General features: G+C 39.8%; 1 protein-coding gene across 5 annotated transcripts in view; it reads right to left on the reverse strand.

The window, feature by feature from the left end:
- PRKG1 (protein kinase cGMP-dependent 1) overlaps nucleotides 1-16,134 on the reverse strand; it is a 1,074,795-nt gene that overhangs the window by 183,721 nt on the left and 874,940 nt on the right. For all 5 annotated transcript variants that reach the window (XM_090058529.1, XM_090058528.1, XM_090058532.1 and 2 more), the window contains one exon: nucleotides 15,191-15,285. In XM_090058529.1, coding sequence (XP_089914655.1) covers nucleotides 15,191-15,285 — 95 coding nt within the window. The remainder of the gene's footprint in view (nucleotides 1-15,190; nucleotides 15,286-16,134) is intronic.

A 16,134-nucleotide genomic window follows, 5' to 3' on the forward strand; every position in this document is an offset into this window, starting at 1 on the left:
GTGTATGCGTGCATGTGTGTGTGCTTGTGGGTTGCTGCTGCTAGACAGTAGGGGTGTGTGAAATGGGCCATATTCAATCTGGATTCAGATTCAGCGTGAATCGGAGACAGTGATTCAATTCATTGATTCAGATCACTCTCCCAATTTGATTCAGCCAAATCTGAAACTGAAGATTTGATGCTGAATTGGAGAATCAGCGATTTGGCTATAGACACAGCTTTAAATGTTTTTTCTACATACCTTGAGGTCCCAGGCACAGCTTGTGAATGCTGCAATGCTGGGGCAGATAGAGCATCCCACGGGTGGTGGGGGGACCTGCACGCTCACCGCAAACCCAGAAGCGAACCAGAAATGCTTCTGGTCCACTTCCAGGTCCACTGCTGAGTGTGCTGGGGACCACCTCCTCCCTCCCATGCTCATGTGGGACCGCCATCTGTCCCACCATCTTAGCATTCACAACCTGCCTGGTACCTTGAGGTATGTAGAAAAAACATTTAAAGCTGTGTCTATGTCCAAATCATCAAATCTTTCCGAATCTCTCCAAATTGATTTGGAGGGTTCTGATTTGTTTTGGAGAGATTAAAGGGTCTCCTGATTCGATTCGGATTTGGAGATTAGACCACCAAATTGGGCTGAATCTCCACTGAATTAAATCAGGAACCAAAGCTTTGCACACCCCTACTAGACAACTAAGACAGCAGCACAAGCATGAAGCAGACTTGCCAGCTCCTAGCTGTGCCCCTGCTTGCTAGCCCTCTAGTGCTAGGTCAGGACTGTATACCTTACAGAGGGTTTTAACCCTGAACATGTAACTGCTTGCAGCATATACTAACCTTAACAATGACCTAACATTCCTTAAAGTTAGCACGTGCTTTTGTAATGTGTAAACACACTCTGTTGTCTTTGTCCCAGGGTTGGTATTATAGCAGCTTTTTGGCGTAAACATGACCCCTCCCCCACCTCAAAATAAAATCCAGCAGTACTTAGGAATTAAGATTATGTAGCACCAGTCTGTGTATCTATAGTGAGGCTATAATTGATTATTGTCATTTCCAAAATGTCTTTATAGAATAAACATTCCATGAAAAAAAATTCGGAGACACTTGAGATTTTAATTTGCCAAATTCAACTAAATCATTTAAGATAAGGATAAATATATTTAAATGCTACACTAGGAAAATATTTAGTTTATACCTTTTATAAGAACAAGCATTATAAAGGATATCATCACAATTATACTCTAAGAAGTAAGTAAATTTTACTCTAAGAAGTACTCATTAGCTATGTACAAACTTAGAAGTAAATGTGTTGAGAAAAAGACTGACCACATTCCTGCATTCATATCTGAAAAGGAGACTAATATACTCCATTTCTATAATAATGTTATATTGATCCCTAAAATGATATTCTTAAGACCAGGCATCATCTCTTGGTTGCTTGTCTCCTCTTCTTTTATTCTCTATGTAACGTTTGTTACAGTAGAGGAAGCTTAAAGAAAAGAATATAAAGTCAATTTTATCTTCAGTACCTGAACTATATCTTTCTTCCTGCAATTATAAAACATATCAGCTTGATCCCATGCTTGCTGAAGTCAAATGCAAGTTTTCCATCAACTCTAATGGGCATTGAATGAGGCCGTCAATTAAGAGCCCCCAGAGCTGCCAGAAAACATCCCAGAGCATTAAGAACATTTGGCAATGAAATTGTAACAGCAAATCCAGCATGAGCCAAATGTACTATTAGATTACATTTTATAAAGAATGCAAATACTGAGGGACTGCTAGTTGCAAAAAGTGGGGTGACATCACCGAGCACCTCATATTCATTTGCAATCAAAGACTACACATTTCTAAGGTTGCAAATAAGATTCTATCATTTACTTTGGAGCAAGAGTATCTATTTGGATATCAACATGTGGAAACTGATCAGTGCTATAACAACTCCTGTAACATGCTGTCAATTCTGGGACATTACCTTGTGATCAGAGAACAACAAATGCAGTGCCCATATTCAAAATGGTGAAAATCCAGGCAATTAGAGGCCCATTCATTTGACTTCAATATTATGCAAGGTCTGAAAATAGCTATCAAAGGAAAGAATAGTCAAAGATATGGAGGTAAACAGAAAATGGCAAAAGCACGGCGTATTTTTACCAAAGGAAGATTGTGTTGGATTAATCTAGTATCTTCCTATAATAAGATAACTGACTTCTTAGATAAGGATAATGCAGTGAACATAATCTATCTGGAATTAAGCAAAGCAGATGATACTTTGCCCCAAGGGAAATTATTAGCTTAACCTGAGAAGATGGGGATTAATCCTTGAAATTTAACATGCCTAAACTGTTGCTTTAAAGGGAGACTACTATAGGTTTTGTTGAAAGAGAAGTTATCAGATTACAGAGAGTTTACTCAGGGATTGTTTTGGGGACTGTTTAGCATTTTCTTTCATGAACTTGATGCAAGAACTAGATATTCATGATATTTGCAGACGGCACAAAGCTGGATGGTAACATCAATACAAAAAATGATAGGATTACCATACAGAATGAACTATATAACCTTGCAGAGTGGAGCAATACAAATGATCTGAAATTTAACAGTATGAAATGCATAGTTATGTACTTAGGAACTGATATCAAGAATTCTTTCTAGAAAAGTCAGGGCTCAAGGACTGGAGGCAACAGAGGAATATAGGGTCCTAGGTATATTGGTCAATAAGTCAGCCATGAAAACAGCCAATGAAATTCTAGGGTGTTTTAGGCAAAGTGTTTTAGTAGAAATGATAATACTAATACCAGTATCTGTTGAATTAGTAAAACTCCATTTAGCATATTGTGGACAGTTTGGAGCACTTATATTTAAAATGGATTAATTTCAACTGCAACAGGTACAAAGAAAAACTACAAGGATAGATAGGAGATTAGAGAACTATTTTATGGGAGGAGATTAAAAAAGGTTGGCTTAGTTTAGCAAAATGAAGGTTTGGAGGTAGGAAGATTACTCTCTCTGAGTGCATTTGACATAGTATGAAACTAGAAAGGATGAAGAGTTATTTAACTAAATATTGGCACAACAGCTATTAGAAGAACAAATGGTTACAAATTAGCCCAAAATTTTAGATTGGGACTTGGAAGAAGGTTTTGTGTTTTTCAATGATCTTCAAAAAGGCAGTGGGGCCAAGGAACCTGAATTATTTAAGATGAAACTTGACAAATTTATGGAAGTTTTATTGTGATAAATTAACAGTGATCTCAGACAGCCACTGAGATAGGAATGATTGCGATATTCTGATTCAAGAATTTGGTATTCCTACAAAAGTGTTGAAAGAAATTATCTCCATGTGGAAGAACCTGATTCTCCAGGGCTTCTGCTGGTCACTTGTAGAAATCTGAGAGATGTTATTTCCACTATGAAAACAGTATTTGGGTTTTGTTTTTATATTTGTATTTCTCATCTTCCCTTCCTCTAAAGCCACTGGCCAGATCTAGACTCACACAGATCTAGGCTCTTCCCAGCAGCTGCAGTGGGGCCAGGCTAGATCAGCACTGTGAAGTTATGTTCAGGTGGCAGCATTGTGTTCAGCCAGCAGTACAGGTCCACGACTTGGGTGGCAGTGCAGAGCTGCATTTGGGAGGCAGGGTAGGTTCAGGGTCAGAAAGCAGCTTGAAGCCATGTTCTAACAGTAGCATAGGTCTGGAGGTGGGATGTGGCAGTACAGGGTTGTGTTTGCATGGCAGTATGAGTCTGGGGGCTGCCATCAGTGGCTACGTCTACTCGGGGTCCAGGGATCCTGAATTCTGTGACAGGCCATGACACCCCCAACATTCAGTAGCCTGGATGGAGCAGGTCTGCAGGGTGGATCTGACCCACAGGCAATATGTTTGGAAACTGCCAATTGCTAGTGGTAGGAGTTTGAATTGAGAGCACTGGTACTTCTCACATATTTAGAAACTCTGATACGTGGTTGCTGGTATTTTTCATGTTGTCAAGGTAAAGTCAATCGTCAGATTTTGGGTTAGGGAGCAATTTTTTCTCCAGGTTAGATCAACAAGGAAAACTGAGGGTTTGTCTCATTCCCCGCCCCCGCCCCCCACCCCGCTTTGCCTTTTTCTGTAGCACAGGACTTGATCCTTTTTGTGACTAGGAACATAACACACAGCTCAACACCCTTAGAAAGGACCTCAGGTTACACAAGCATTACCAAATACCGTCCCACAGGGCAAAGAAGGGCTTGTCAACCTAGCAATGTTTAAATTGCTCTTGTCAGGGTTATACTATGTGCCCAACATGAAAACATCTATACTTTGTGGTAGTGGGACATGAGAAGATGATGACGTCTTTATAGTACAAGTATGGCTCAAATTCCTCATTCATGATCACTTAAAGTCTTCCTACACCTTTTCCAATAGCCTAAATTCATAATACAGTCAACTAGCAGATAAAAATATTGTTTACTGAAAAGAATTCAGTTAAAGTCTAGCACAACAAACAGTGGAGAGAATAAGTACACAAGTTCCTGTCAGAATCACATGCAAAACTATACTCTCCATTCGCCTGATCTGAACTCGGATTAGTTTTTGTGTGATCACTTTCTCTTGCCTGTTCCTGACAACTAATACATTTCATTGACTACATTTTACTAGAATGTGATTTTCTAATTTACTAGAATAAACATTTCCTTTAACAAAAATATACAAAAATTAAGCTAATTACATTAAGAGGTCAGAAGTTGCTACAATTTTGGAAGGTGTGTAATCAAGCTTCATAACTAACATGAAACACAACACTGATATTGTGTAATAAGTTCAGTCAAGGACATTCAAATAGCTTTACAATACCCAACTGTTCAGGCATAGCAGAGACTGAGAGAAATGTCAATGAATTTAGTAAATTAAAACTTTGTATTATCTGTCCCAACAGGTGACTTGTAATAATTGGTAATTCTGTGTCAAATGAAGGGGAAAATAGGAAGCACTTCACAAGTGAGTGAAAGAAAAATCAATTGGGTTTTATTGTTAGATGCCAGATTGGTTTCAATAGAAGCCTTTATTTTACAAAAATAAATAAATAAATACAAATAAAAAGAATTAAAGAAAGGATCCATCCTCATTTTCATGTTTGCCTTTGTGGACATGTCCTTGTAATATATATGTTACTTGCACTAAGTTTAGAGCTTTGTAGAACAAAAAAAGATTGTTTAAGTAACTTAATATGTAATTCAGTTTTGCTTCTTGAATTATCTATTTTCTAAGCATTTAAGAAATGAGTGTGATTCTGAGTCTCATGTCAGACATTCAATTAAACCAAATCAAGTAATTTTGAATAAGCATTTAAGATAGCAGAAGTCATAAGGCTCTAGGTGCTTCCGAATAGGAAAGACTTTGGGAAAGGGGAATACTGAATGATACAGAAGATAACTGAGAAAAGAAAAGGATAAAGTTGGTTATGTCAGACCAACCTGATTGCCTTTTATGATCAGGTCACAAAGGCAATGGATGCAGGTGTCGCCGTGGAGTCTTTCTAGACTTCAGCAAGGCCTTTGACACCATCTCCCACCCCATCCTCATTAAAAAACTAGGTGACTGTGGCATTGATGCCTACACAGTCAGATGGATTGCAGATTGGCTTAAGGGTCGTACTCAGAGGGTGGTGGTGGATGGGTCATATTTAACCTGGGGGGAAGTGGGCAGCGGACTCCCCCAGGGCTCGGTCCTTGGGCCTGCACTGTTCAATTTCTTCATCAGCGATTTGGACGATGGGGTGAAATGCAACCTGTTTAAATTCACTGATGATACCAAAATTTAGGGTCAGGTGAGCACGCTAGTAGGGAGGGAAAGATTGCAGCAAGATCTGGATAGGTTACAGGAGTGGGCTGACATAAACAGGATACGTTTCAATACTGACAAGTGCAGGGTGCTGCACTTGGGCAGTAGAAACCAGCAGCACACTTATAGAATGGGAAACTCCCTTCTTGAGAGCACAGAGGCAGAAAGGGATCTTGGAGTCATTACTGACTCCAAGATGAACATGGGCCAACAATGTGAGGTCACGGTTGGTAGGGTTAACCAGACCTTGTCGTGCATCCACAGGTACATCTCAAGTAAAGCCGGGGAGGTGATCCTCCCCCTCTATGTGACACTGGTCAGGCCACAGCTGGAGTACTGTGTCCAGTTCTGTGCGCCCCATTTCAGGAGGGATGTGGACAACATTGAAAGGGTCCAGAGGAGGGCCACCCGCATGATCTGGGGACTACAGGGCAGACCCTACAATGAAAGACTGTGGGACCTAAACCTGTTTAGCCTTCACAAGAAAAGGTTGAGGGGGGACCTGGTAACTGTCTATAAACTCACTAGGGGGGACCAGAAGGGTTTAGGGGAGACACTGTTTCCCCTAGCGCCCCCTGGCATGACAAGGAACAATGGACACAAATTATTAGAGAGTAGGTTTAGATTAGACATCCGCAAGAACTACTTCACAGTTAGGGCGGCTAGGAGCTGGAACCAACTTCCAAGGGAAGTGATGCTGGCTCCTACCCTGGGAATCTTTAAGAAGAGGCTTGATGACTACCTGGCTGGACTCACTTGAGTCCAGTCTTTTCTCCTGCCCAGGTGGGGGGTCGGACTTGACGATCTATAAGGTCCCTTCCAACCCTACTTCAATGATTCTCTGATTCTATGGTGTGTCCTACATGTGTGTTTTACTATGTAGCAGACTAATTTGCTGAGCAGTATAGCATCACCATCTACATATGTGCAGCAATTAGGTCAGCATTGACTCGTTTATTGCACTGTCACATAGTCCTGTCAGATAAAAGTGCTATCCAACAGCAGAGTACATTACTGTGCTTAAATGCACATGTAAATAGCGATGTATGGATTAGTTTAGTTTGGCTCAAATTGTATCAGAGTTTATTCAGTCCATTAACTGCACTGTAGGCATACCCAGTGAGAATCAGATGGCTGATGTGGAGGGAAAAAAATCACATTATGACAGGATAGAAGACTGTTATTATTCTTAGGAGAGGGGAAACGCCTCTCAAAGTTTCAGATACTCTTCAAATCTGAACAACTTTTCAGGTATTTATAAACGATATGCAAGAATAAAAGTAGGGCCAAGTAGTTCAAGAAGGAACTTTGTATTTCTCATGAAGTGCACACAAATTTAAAATCTCTCCTAATCTGGCAGTTAGTGCATAACACCACCCACATCTGGGAAATCAAGAACATTAAAATAATAAAAATTAGCACACAAAATATCAATAGCATTCACAATGCTCCCATGTCACATTGGCAGGAAAGGTTATTTGGGTAGATGTGATATCTTTTATTAGACCAGCTAAATAGCTGGAAAAAAGTTCTTTGCAAGCTTTCGGGCAGGAACACCCTTCTTCAGGCATATCACATCTACCCAAAGAACCTTGCCTGCCGATGTCCTTAGACCAACATACAACCTACAACCCTGCTCATGTCACATTGTCATTTTACAAACTGATCTTTGGTCATGGACCTTTCCTATGATGCTTGGAAACCTTTTAGGGAACAGATCTGATTTATATATACCTGCTACATATTACATGTAAGACATGATTAACCAGTTAATCAGGTCTTAAGTTGTGAACTGGTCAGTTAATGGCATGATAAAATGAGGAAAAAGTCACAAAGTTATTCCACAAAAAATGTGTAATAATACTTTTGTGGCTGGTTCCTATCATGTTATTAATCAATCATGCAGCCAGGAGCCCTGTCAGCTCAAGTCATGAGAGCTTGCTTCTTGCTGGTGCAGGAGGAAACCAGGATCATGATCCCAGGCTCCTCTTGTACTTGCAATAAGGCACAATGAAATCTGATGTACGATCCCACAATCACAGCTCTTACCATGCACATGTGGCATGGCAGGAAGTGTGACTGTGTGAATCCTGCATCAGATCCTATCGTGCCTTTTCCTGTACATCTGGAAGAGGCTATGCATGAGTCTAGGAAAAATCATTAAAGTTTTTGTATTCTATTGACTGCATATTTTTTATCTAAAGAAACATTAGTATTGCTGCATTTGTTACTCCTTACTTCCCATGCTTTATTTATTCATTCTTACTTCCTCTCAATCTAATGAACATATCTGGTATTTTGGTATTTCCTCAGTTTTTAAAGGCAGGTAAAGATATTTACCTGTACAGGTAAATATGGAATGGTACACAAAGTTTCTGGACAATAATTGAACAAATTTACTTCTAATGCTGCTATATACCAATAAAAATCTTTAACAGTAATGTTTATTAACATTAATTGATAGAGAACACACATCACAAAAAAAATTGGTGGGGGGTGTCACATAAGATGGAAATTACAGCGCTGATAATTTTAGAATGGTAGCAGCATAGCTAAGCAAGTGGCTGGGAAGGTGAAGATAAATATGGGAAATAGTAAAAGCTCTTACTTAAAAATGAAGGGAATCCCTACATCTTGGAAGAGACAGTAAAAACACGCATTTTTCAAAAGGTCTGACAAAACAGAATGTCCCAACATATTCCAATCGCAAAACAGAACTTTCCTAAGACCGTCTACCCGTAGCCCCTACCTCAAATGTTACAGAGTAGATGCCACTTCTCGGATCTCTTTCAAAACAGCAAAAAAATAAAAAATAAAAATTAAAGCTGAACAGTTTATAGATTCATAGTTTGTAGAGTCAGAAGGGACCACAAAGGATCATCATGTCCGACCCCCTGACCCTCACGTGAAAGATTCATTTCATGTGCAACTGATAAAGAATATTAGAAAGAATTTCTGGTATAACTTATGCATTAATATCCACAGTTGCAAATCAAGATTTTAGCCCCATTGAATTAGGCTCTGCAAAAACATTCACAGACTTGCCACTTGCAATCTAAACACACAAGTCATATAAAATGTAGAAGAGAAGGCTGAAAAACGGGGTCCAGAATGACTAAGCGGCTCATGTATGTTCAGCCAGGAAGTCTGTGGCAGAGCCAAGAATTGAACTCCAATCTCCTGAGTATCAGCCCTGTGCATTACTTAAAAGTCCAGAACCTCACTTCCCCACCCCTCCATTATTCTTTCTCTCTGTTTCTTTTCCTTAAAGTGGAATTAAACAATCCATGCTTTGATTTTTGTTAGTGTGAAAATATAACAGAGGATGGTATTTTCATCAGGTTATTGGCCTTAAATATGAACTTCCACATGGGGCTGCTACTAACAAATATGACTTGTCAACCAACCCTTTGCAAATGTATCAGAACTATGCAGGAAGCCTTTTCACCGTCTCAGATAGGTTTTTTCAGTATTGCATGTGTTAAAATAATTCATGAGATTTGCCAAAACTAGTATTTTCAAATGGGCCATCAGAATTCAGCCATAATTTTTTGCTGAGCTACATTTTATTTGTAGTCCAGTGAATTCAAATATGTTTCATTTTAGCTTAACTAAATCACAAAAACTATTTGCGCAAAAAATAAAAGTTTAAGTGGATTTATAAACCAAACCAAATCAATATAATTGAAGAAGTTAAGCTGTTTCAGAAGTACAGAAATGAAAAACAAATGGTTTCTTTCATTTCAAGGTATGTTATATGGCCAAATAAACAGACTCTGTTTCTTCAAAAATACAACTTTGTTTTATAAACCTGGCTTTTATATCAGTAATATATATACCTTCAGTCACATAGAACTAGCTACCTCTTGTGGTAACTGCATAAAATACATTACATTACATTCAGAGGCAACACATTGAAATATGTATCAATGAAAGCATTAAAATAAGTCACAATTTTCATTTTAGTACCTCTAAGATACATTTACTAAAAATGCAGTTTTTCAGGTAGAATCCACTTCCTGTTTTATTACTATGGGGAATATGTTAACCAGCCAAATATCTTTAATATTTGGTACATCGTTCAGTACAGCAAACAATGGAACAGCTTTTCATCATTGTATTTTATTTCTACTTTGCACTATCTGCTACAGTAAACATATAAAACAGATTATTTTCTGTTTTGTGGGTAGTGGCTATTGTTATTGTATTTTTGCTTATTTTTCTATTGCTAGGAATATTTGCATATTGAGAAACCAATAGTAAATGCAACTGCTTGAGTTACAGTCAATAGCTAGTGCTAAGATAACAACTGTACCCAAAATATATTTATGAAAAAAAATGAAATGATAAATAATATAAATATATACATTCAAAGTAAGCAGTGAGGCAATACCAGTATTTCATGTTTTCAGTATGAATTAACAGAAATGATACTGTACTTTAATACTTTGTTCAGCACATTAGATAGCATAACTGAAAGGTGTGCATGAATGGCCTGAGCTGAAGAAGGCCCCAATCTCTTCAGGCATCAATGGGAGATGAAAGGGCTCACTACCTGCCAGACACAGGTTTCTATTTCTTTATTTAATTATTTTCTATATATATATTAGGATGTATCCAGAAAGATTTTTTGACAGAGAGCTCACGTATATTTAAGAGAAGGCAATGTAGGGAGATAATATACCTACTCTTTCTAAAACCAACAGGATTTTGACTTAAAGATTGGGCCTCTTATGTTTTCCATGGAGTATATATTTTAAAGCTAGGTAAAGACAATTCAAAAAGCCTGAGCCTGAACTGATTCAATCTTTGCAGGTTAGTCTAACCTGTGTAGACTGAACTGACAAGCAAGTGAATAGGCATTCACTGGAAATGTAGCCATGTGCCTGCAGCAGCTGAGGCTAGAAGCCGGGGACACTAGAGCAACCCGTTCAGCAGTGGCCTGAAGGCTGGAAGGAAGCTGAACTGAGGGGGGCATGTGGCCAGGCCATGGCAGGCTGAGTATGACTGGGGAGGGGTTTAAACCCCCACCCAGGCCTACAGGGACCCCAGCCAGGGTGTACTGAGAGTGGAAAGCAGCCCTTGCCAGGCTTGTCTGCGAGCAGTTGGGGACATGGGCACCAAGCGGCCCAGGCAGCACCTCAGATGAAGTGGGGGAAGGGGATTAAATCCCTCAACTTCCTTCTCCCACCAGCCCCCAGCCCCGGCTTTTCCCCCCTACTGTTGGCTCAGCATGTCCTAGGACCCCCGAAGCCCCCCTCCCAGCCAGGAGGCAATCCTGCTGCTCTTTCCAAGCTGCCAGGGTGGGGGGTTCACTTGGGGCAGCTCAGGAGGAAAGGCCAGATAAGGGGAAGGGAGGTGAATGAAACTGGCCCCAAGCCCAGGTGGGGACATGTAAAGAGCAAAGCACAGAGGGATTGCGGCAGCAGCAGCTCCATCCTGGATGCGAGTCCCACCAAACAGAGGGGCTGAGGCTGGCGGGAGGTAGGGAAGGGGCTCAAGCACATGTCTGCACTAGTCCAGGGCAGAGCCGAGCCAAGCCAAGCATGCAGGTGGGGGAGTAGGTCCTGCCTGGTGGCCCCTTCTACACACTGGAGAACAGCGCCCGGGCAAGCCCTGGCCCCAGCCCCTGTGGCAGTGCACACGGCATAGACTCTCCCCCTCAGCCCTGAGTGCTACTACCTGCTATACCCCGGCCTACCAGGTGCTGAGCTGGACACGCACTGCTCGTTCTTCCCCTATGCAGTAGCACCAGAGGAAGAGGAGGCGTATTAGTTTGACCCAGCTCCCCAGCACCTGTATAGATCAAGTGCTTCAGCAGGGTTTTTGGCACTTTTATTTAAAGCTGATTCAATCAGATATTAGGTAAAATTGTCAAAAAGCCCCGCTGAAGTGGCCAGTCTATACAGACATTGAGTAAGCTGGGTCAAAACGAATGCGATGCCTCTTCTGGGCATGTGCTGTGCTTGGTACAGGCGGGGAACCGTGCTGAAAGTAAAATACTTTTTTATGTCTGTAAGCAGCCTATGTTATCATCTTAGATTCAATTAACAAGAAGCTGAGGACCAAGTATGTCTAGCGGTTCAGAAGTTTAAGCATTACTATAGGATAATGTAAGAATGATAATCTCATGACTTGCTTTGTTTCTGTTACTATGGAATAGGATAATGTAAAATGATGTGTACCATCTGGTACAGCTAGAAAAATGGGATACTCTGTATTACCACTGGACTGTTATATCAGTATAAATATTTATGTGGTAGCATATAAGGTACTTTTATCTGAACTGCTGTGCAGCAATATGCAGATTGAAACTGTAACTCTGACATTGCTGAAAAGCAAAATATACCTTAGGTGCACAGTGTTTATGATTTTTTTAACAAATTACACTTTTTACATTTTAACACATTCACGAAGGGGTAAATATTCAAGCACTGGATGCAGTTATTGTTAAATCGTTATTAGTAGAGTCCATTAGTGTCACTTGAATAGAAATTCTAAAAAAAGCCTTTAATTTTTGTTAAATAATTTAGTAGAAGAAAATATCCACTGCTTATCTTAAAGTAATATTCACAAACATGTTTTACAGAGAAACATAGAGGCATCTAGAATCATAATCCAGAATATTAAAAAGTGTTGTCAATTCTCTAGTAAAATGGACATGCAGTGTCTCAGATATGCACTTTCATTCAAAAGTATTTTAGCATTATACAGTGTCAGTTTTTCCTAGGTTTCAGCTTAATTTCAGATAAAAAGCATTTTGTATTAAATATTTAAAGATACACAAATTGCTTAAATACCTATTGTGAAGGAATTCATTTCAGCTTAAGCCAGCTAACTAGCATAATTGTATATGAAAATATTTGCTTGGTTAACACATTGTAATTGAAAAAATAACGAATATCTCTGAAGTACCTGTATTGCTAGAATTCTTTAGGGAAATAGGGCATAAATCCATTTCCCATAACTAGTGTTTTGATAAAGTTGATTTGTTTGGCACAGTGTTGCCAACTCTCATAGGTTTACTGTAAGTCTCATGACATTCAGTGTTCTTCTTTGGTGCTCCAATTGTTAAAATTATATTTTTTTGTGAATCTCATCTTTTGCTTAAAAAAAATTACTAGCTCATATGCTTATGGAAAAGAGTCCAAAACACTTCATATGGGACTCAATATGCCTTGCAGAAGAAAGAAAGGGAACACAAAGCACAGAAGACAGAAAATGAACAACAAATTCCTTATTTGTTAAAAAGATATTTTTGTAGGCCAATGCCATAATTTTGGGATGTCTAATCCAAGAGTTTCATATATTATGTAGTAATATGAGGCATTTTTCTTTAGAGATTAAAAGCACTATAAAATATGATTCCAAATATTCTGTGGTACTCTTAATGTCTTTTGTGGGTGAGTGAATATAGGGTCACAGCATAAAGAGCTTGTAAGTAGAGAGAAACTTTCAGAATGGGAGGCAGAAATGTAGCTGCGTATTGCCCATATTAATGGGAGATATGTAACAAGGCCCCCTCCACACATTATAGGTAGCATGCACTTAACTGGTTAAGTGTGCAGTTGCCCTGAGACCAGCTACGTGGGAAAACTACCTATCCTGCCATAAAAAGCTCCAGCCAGCAATAAACTTAGACCTCTAAAATGTGCACTAATTTTATAGCTGGTTGCTATCCATCTTTAATTTGCATTTGTAGCAGGGTCTCCCCTATGGTTAGAAGCCCCATCAGGTAGCAGGGCTACCAGCAACAGGGGTGCACCATGCCCAGCCAGGGATGGGAGTCCCACAACCAAGGGGACTCTCAGCTCTAGCAGCTTCTCAGTCCTGGCACTGCAGGAACTCAGAGTCTTGCAGCTACAGGTGCTGGGTGCTGGGAGCCAGCTGGATCCTAACAGCTAGGGGGCACAGCTGGCCCAGGAGTGTGTGAAACCACTGGGGCTCTGGGATGAGCTGTGATCTCTCTGTCCTGGGGGCTTCATGCACCCCTGAGGCTGCGGTTCATGGCACTAAGATCCCCAGCACTGGGGGGTGCATGAAGCACCCCCCTAGGTGGGAGCTCCTTAACTGTAGGAGCTCCCAGTTGCAGGAGCTTGCTTCTTGCCAGTGCAGAGGGAATCCAGCACTGGGGTCCCCTGCACCAGCAATTAGACACAATGGGCTCTAATGTGTGATCCCACAATCACACCTGCTGCCATGCATGCTTGTGTGGGTTACACATTAGATCCCATCACACTTTTACCTGTATGCACAAAGGAGCCCTGAGGGTGCAAACAAGCCTTAGTCACACCAGGTTTAGGATTAAATGGTTTACTTTAAACTGCTTAACCTAAACCAGGAGTGGTGCATGCAGGCTTTTGACTGGCTTAGGCAGGCTAAGTTAAGGAACTCCGGGGCTAGTGGGATCTGCATGATTTGCCAAGTCCAGGGAGGACCATTGTGGGGCTAAAAACAGCCCATTCAGAGTCAGATGTAAGGGGGTAGGAACAGCATAGCCTCAGGTGTGTGGCAAGTGGCTGGGGTTTGCCAGCTCCAAAGCTGTGCTTTGTACACATGCAGGTGTTCACTAACCATCTGTAGGTCAGATTAACCCTTTATTGATCTCAAGTTAGCTCATCTCCTGAAGTGAACTAATTTAGATACGGTGTGCCATTTTGGGGGCAATTTAACACCTGTAGGTACCTACCTGATTGGGCATTTAGATAGACTTAACCTTGCTTAGGTCAATCTAAATGTAACACTTGTAAATACCCTAAATTTCTGTGTACATTTCTGCATATGTAAACCCAATCCTGTTTGAACCTTCCCCTTTTTATATTTATAAAAATCAGTGAAGGAATGAAGCATTATAGTTTTATGTAATACCAATATATGCAGTGTGTGCTTACTAATTACATTCTGGAGCTGAACCAAAATATATTTGTATCCCAGAAAACAAAGATTTTTTTTTTCAGAATGGGCTAGGGTTTTCAAATACCAGCAAAACCATAAAAACTGAAAGAAGTTAAAAAGGTAAATGACGACATATGTAACACAGCAGAAGAAAAACCTTATGAAACCCATACTACCTGGTGCAAGCAGCCTGGACCCAGGTATGAATATTTCCCTACTTTTTGCAAATTTGGAATCTACACTTTGTTATTTAGGTGCAAGACAAAGGATTTTATTCCCACTTTAAGACCAAATTGCAAAGCAACATCTACCACAGACTGAGAACTAATTTTTTAGGAAAATGGTTGGGTAAAAAAGCCTGGAATTCAATTACAGCTTGTCTTCCAACTGCAAAAGTACAGTGACTATTTGAGCATCTCTACTGGCAGAGAATCTCAGTTAAACAGCTATTTAATGTACAGTACTTACCCTTGAAGTGCTTTCTCTCCAAACCAGTCTCCTTTCCCCAAAGTGCGGAGAAAGATTGGATCTTCACTTGGTGACTCTTCACGAGTCACGTTTACCTGTCAAAAAATAAATCAATGTTAAAAAATCAGAATTAAGAATACATTATTAAAGCCTATTTATATTGCAAAGTAAAAATCATATTATGGCTATTTTAATTAATGCCTTGATACAGGCTCTTGTGTGGTTAACTTAGTTCTTCTATTCAGCATTTCCCTAAGTGCTGCGAGTTACCATTTTATCTTTGTGCTATCAAGGCTCTTAGGGCATTCAAGAAATTATATAACTACTTATTGGGATATGTACTACTTTGAAAATAAAGAGTTGTGCTTTCCTATTGGTGGAGGCCTATAGGTCTTTTTAGGAAGGTAGGAAGGGCTTAACTGTAAATTCCTCCAAACTAAAGCTTGCTTGATGGTCAGCTCCACTATGGAATGTAACAAATAAGTAATTTATAACCTAGGAGGACTAGGAGTTGCCTCAAATAACAATGTGGTTAAGAAATGATAAATATATACACCATCTATTTTCTTAATTGAGACTCTCATCAAAACTAATCCAATCAGGGTTTACATTCCTGGTTGTCCTTGATGTAAGAGAAGCAATAAGGTACCTTACCTTACATATTAAATGTAAGAAAAGTGGTAAGGTACCTTGCCTTATCTCACCTTACCTCTACAATGTGTATGTGTTAATTTATCATTGGATTATTCAAGGAAAAATGTACATATAAAGATGTATATTTGCATGGCAACTTTGGATTTCATCTTCTGTCAGTTGGCAATTACTATTTTAATAACATTTACTGAATTAAGTTTACTTGGTTTATGCTCAAGATTGAACCTGAAGGCTAGGGACAGACATTCAAAAAGCCTGAGCCTGAAGTGATTCAATCTTTGCAGGTTAGT

Source organism: Crocodylus siamensis, chromosome 7, assembly GCF_052110815.1.
Source record: "Crocodylus siamensis isolate JL-2025a chromosome 7, ASM5211081v1, whole genome shotgun sequence".
NCBI classification, from domain to species: domain Eukaryota; kingdom Metazoa; phylum Chordata; order Crocodylia; family Crocodylidae; genus Crocodylus; species Crocodylus siamensis.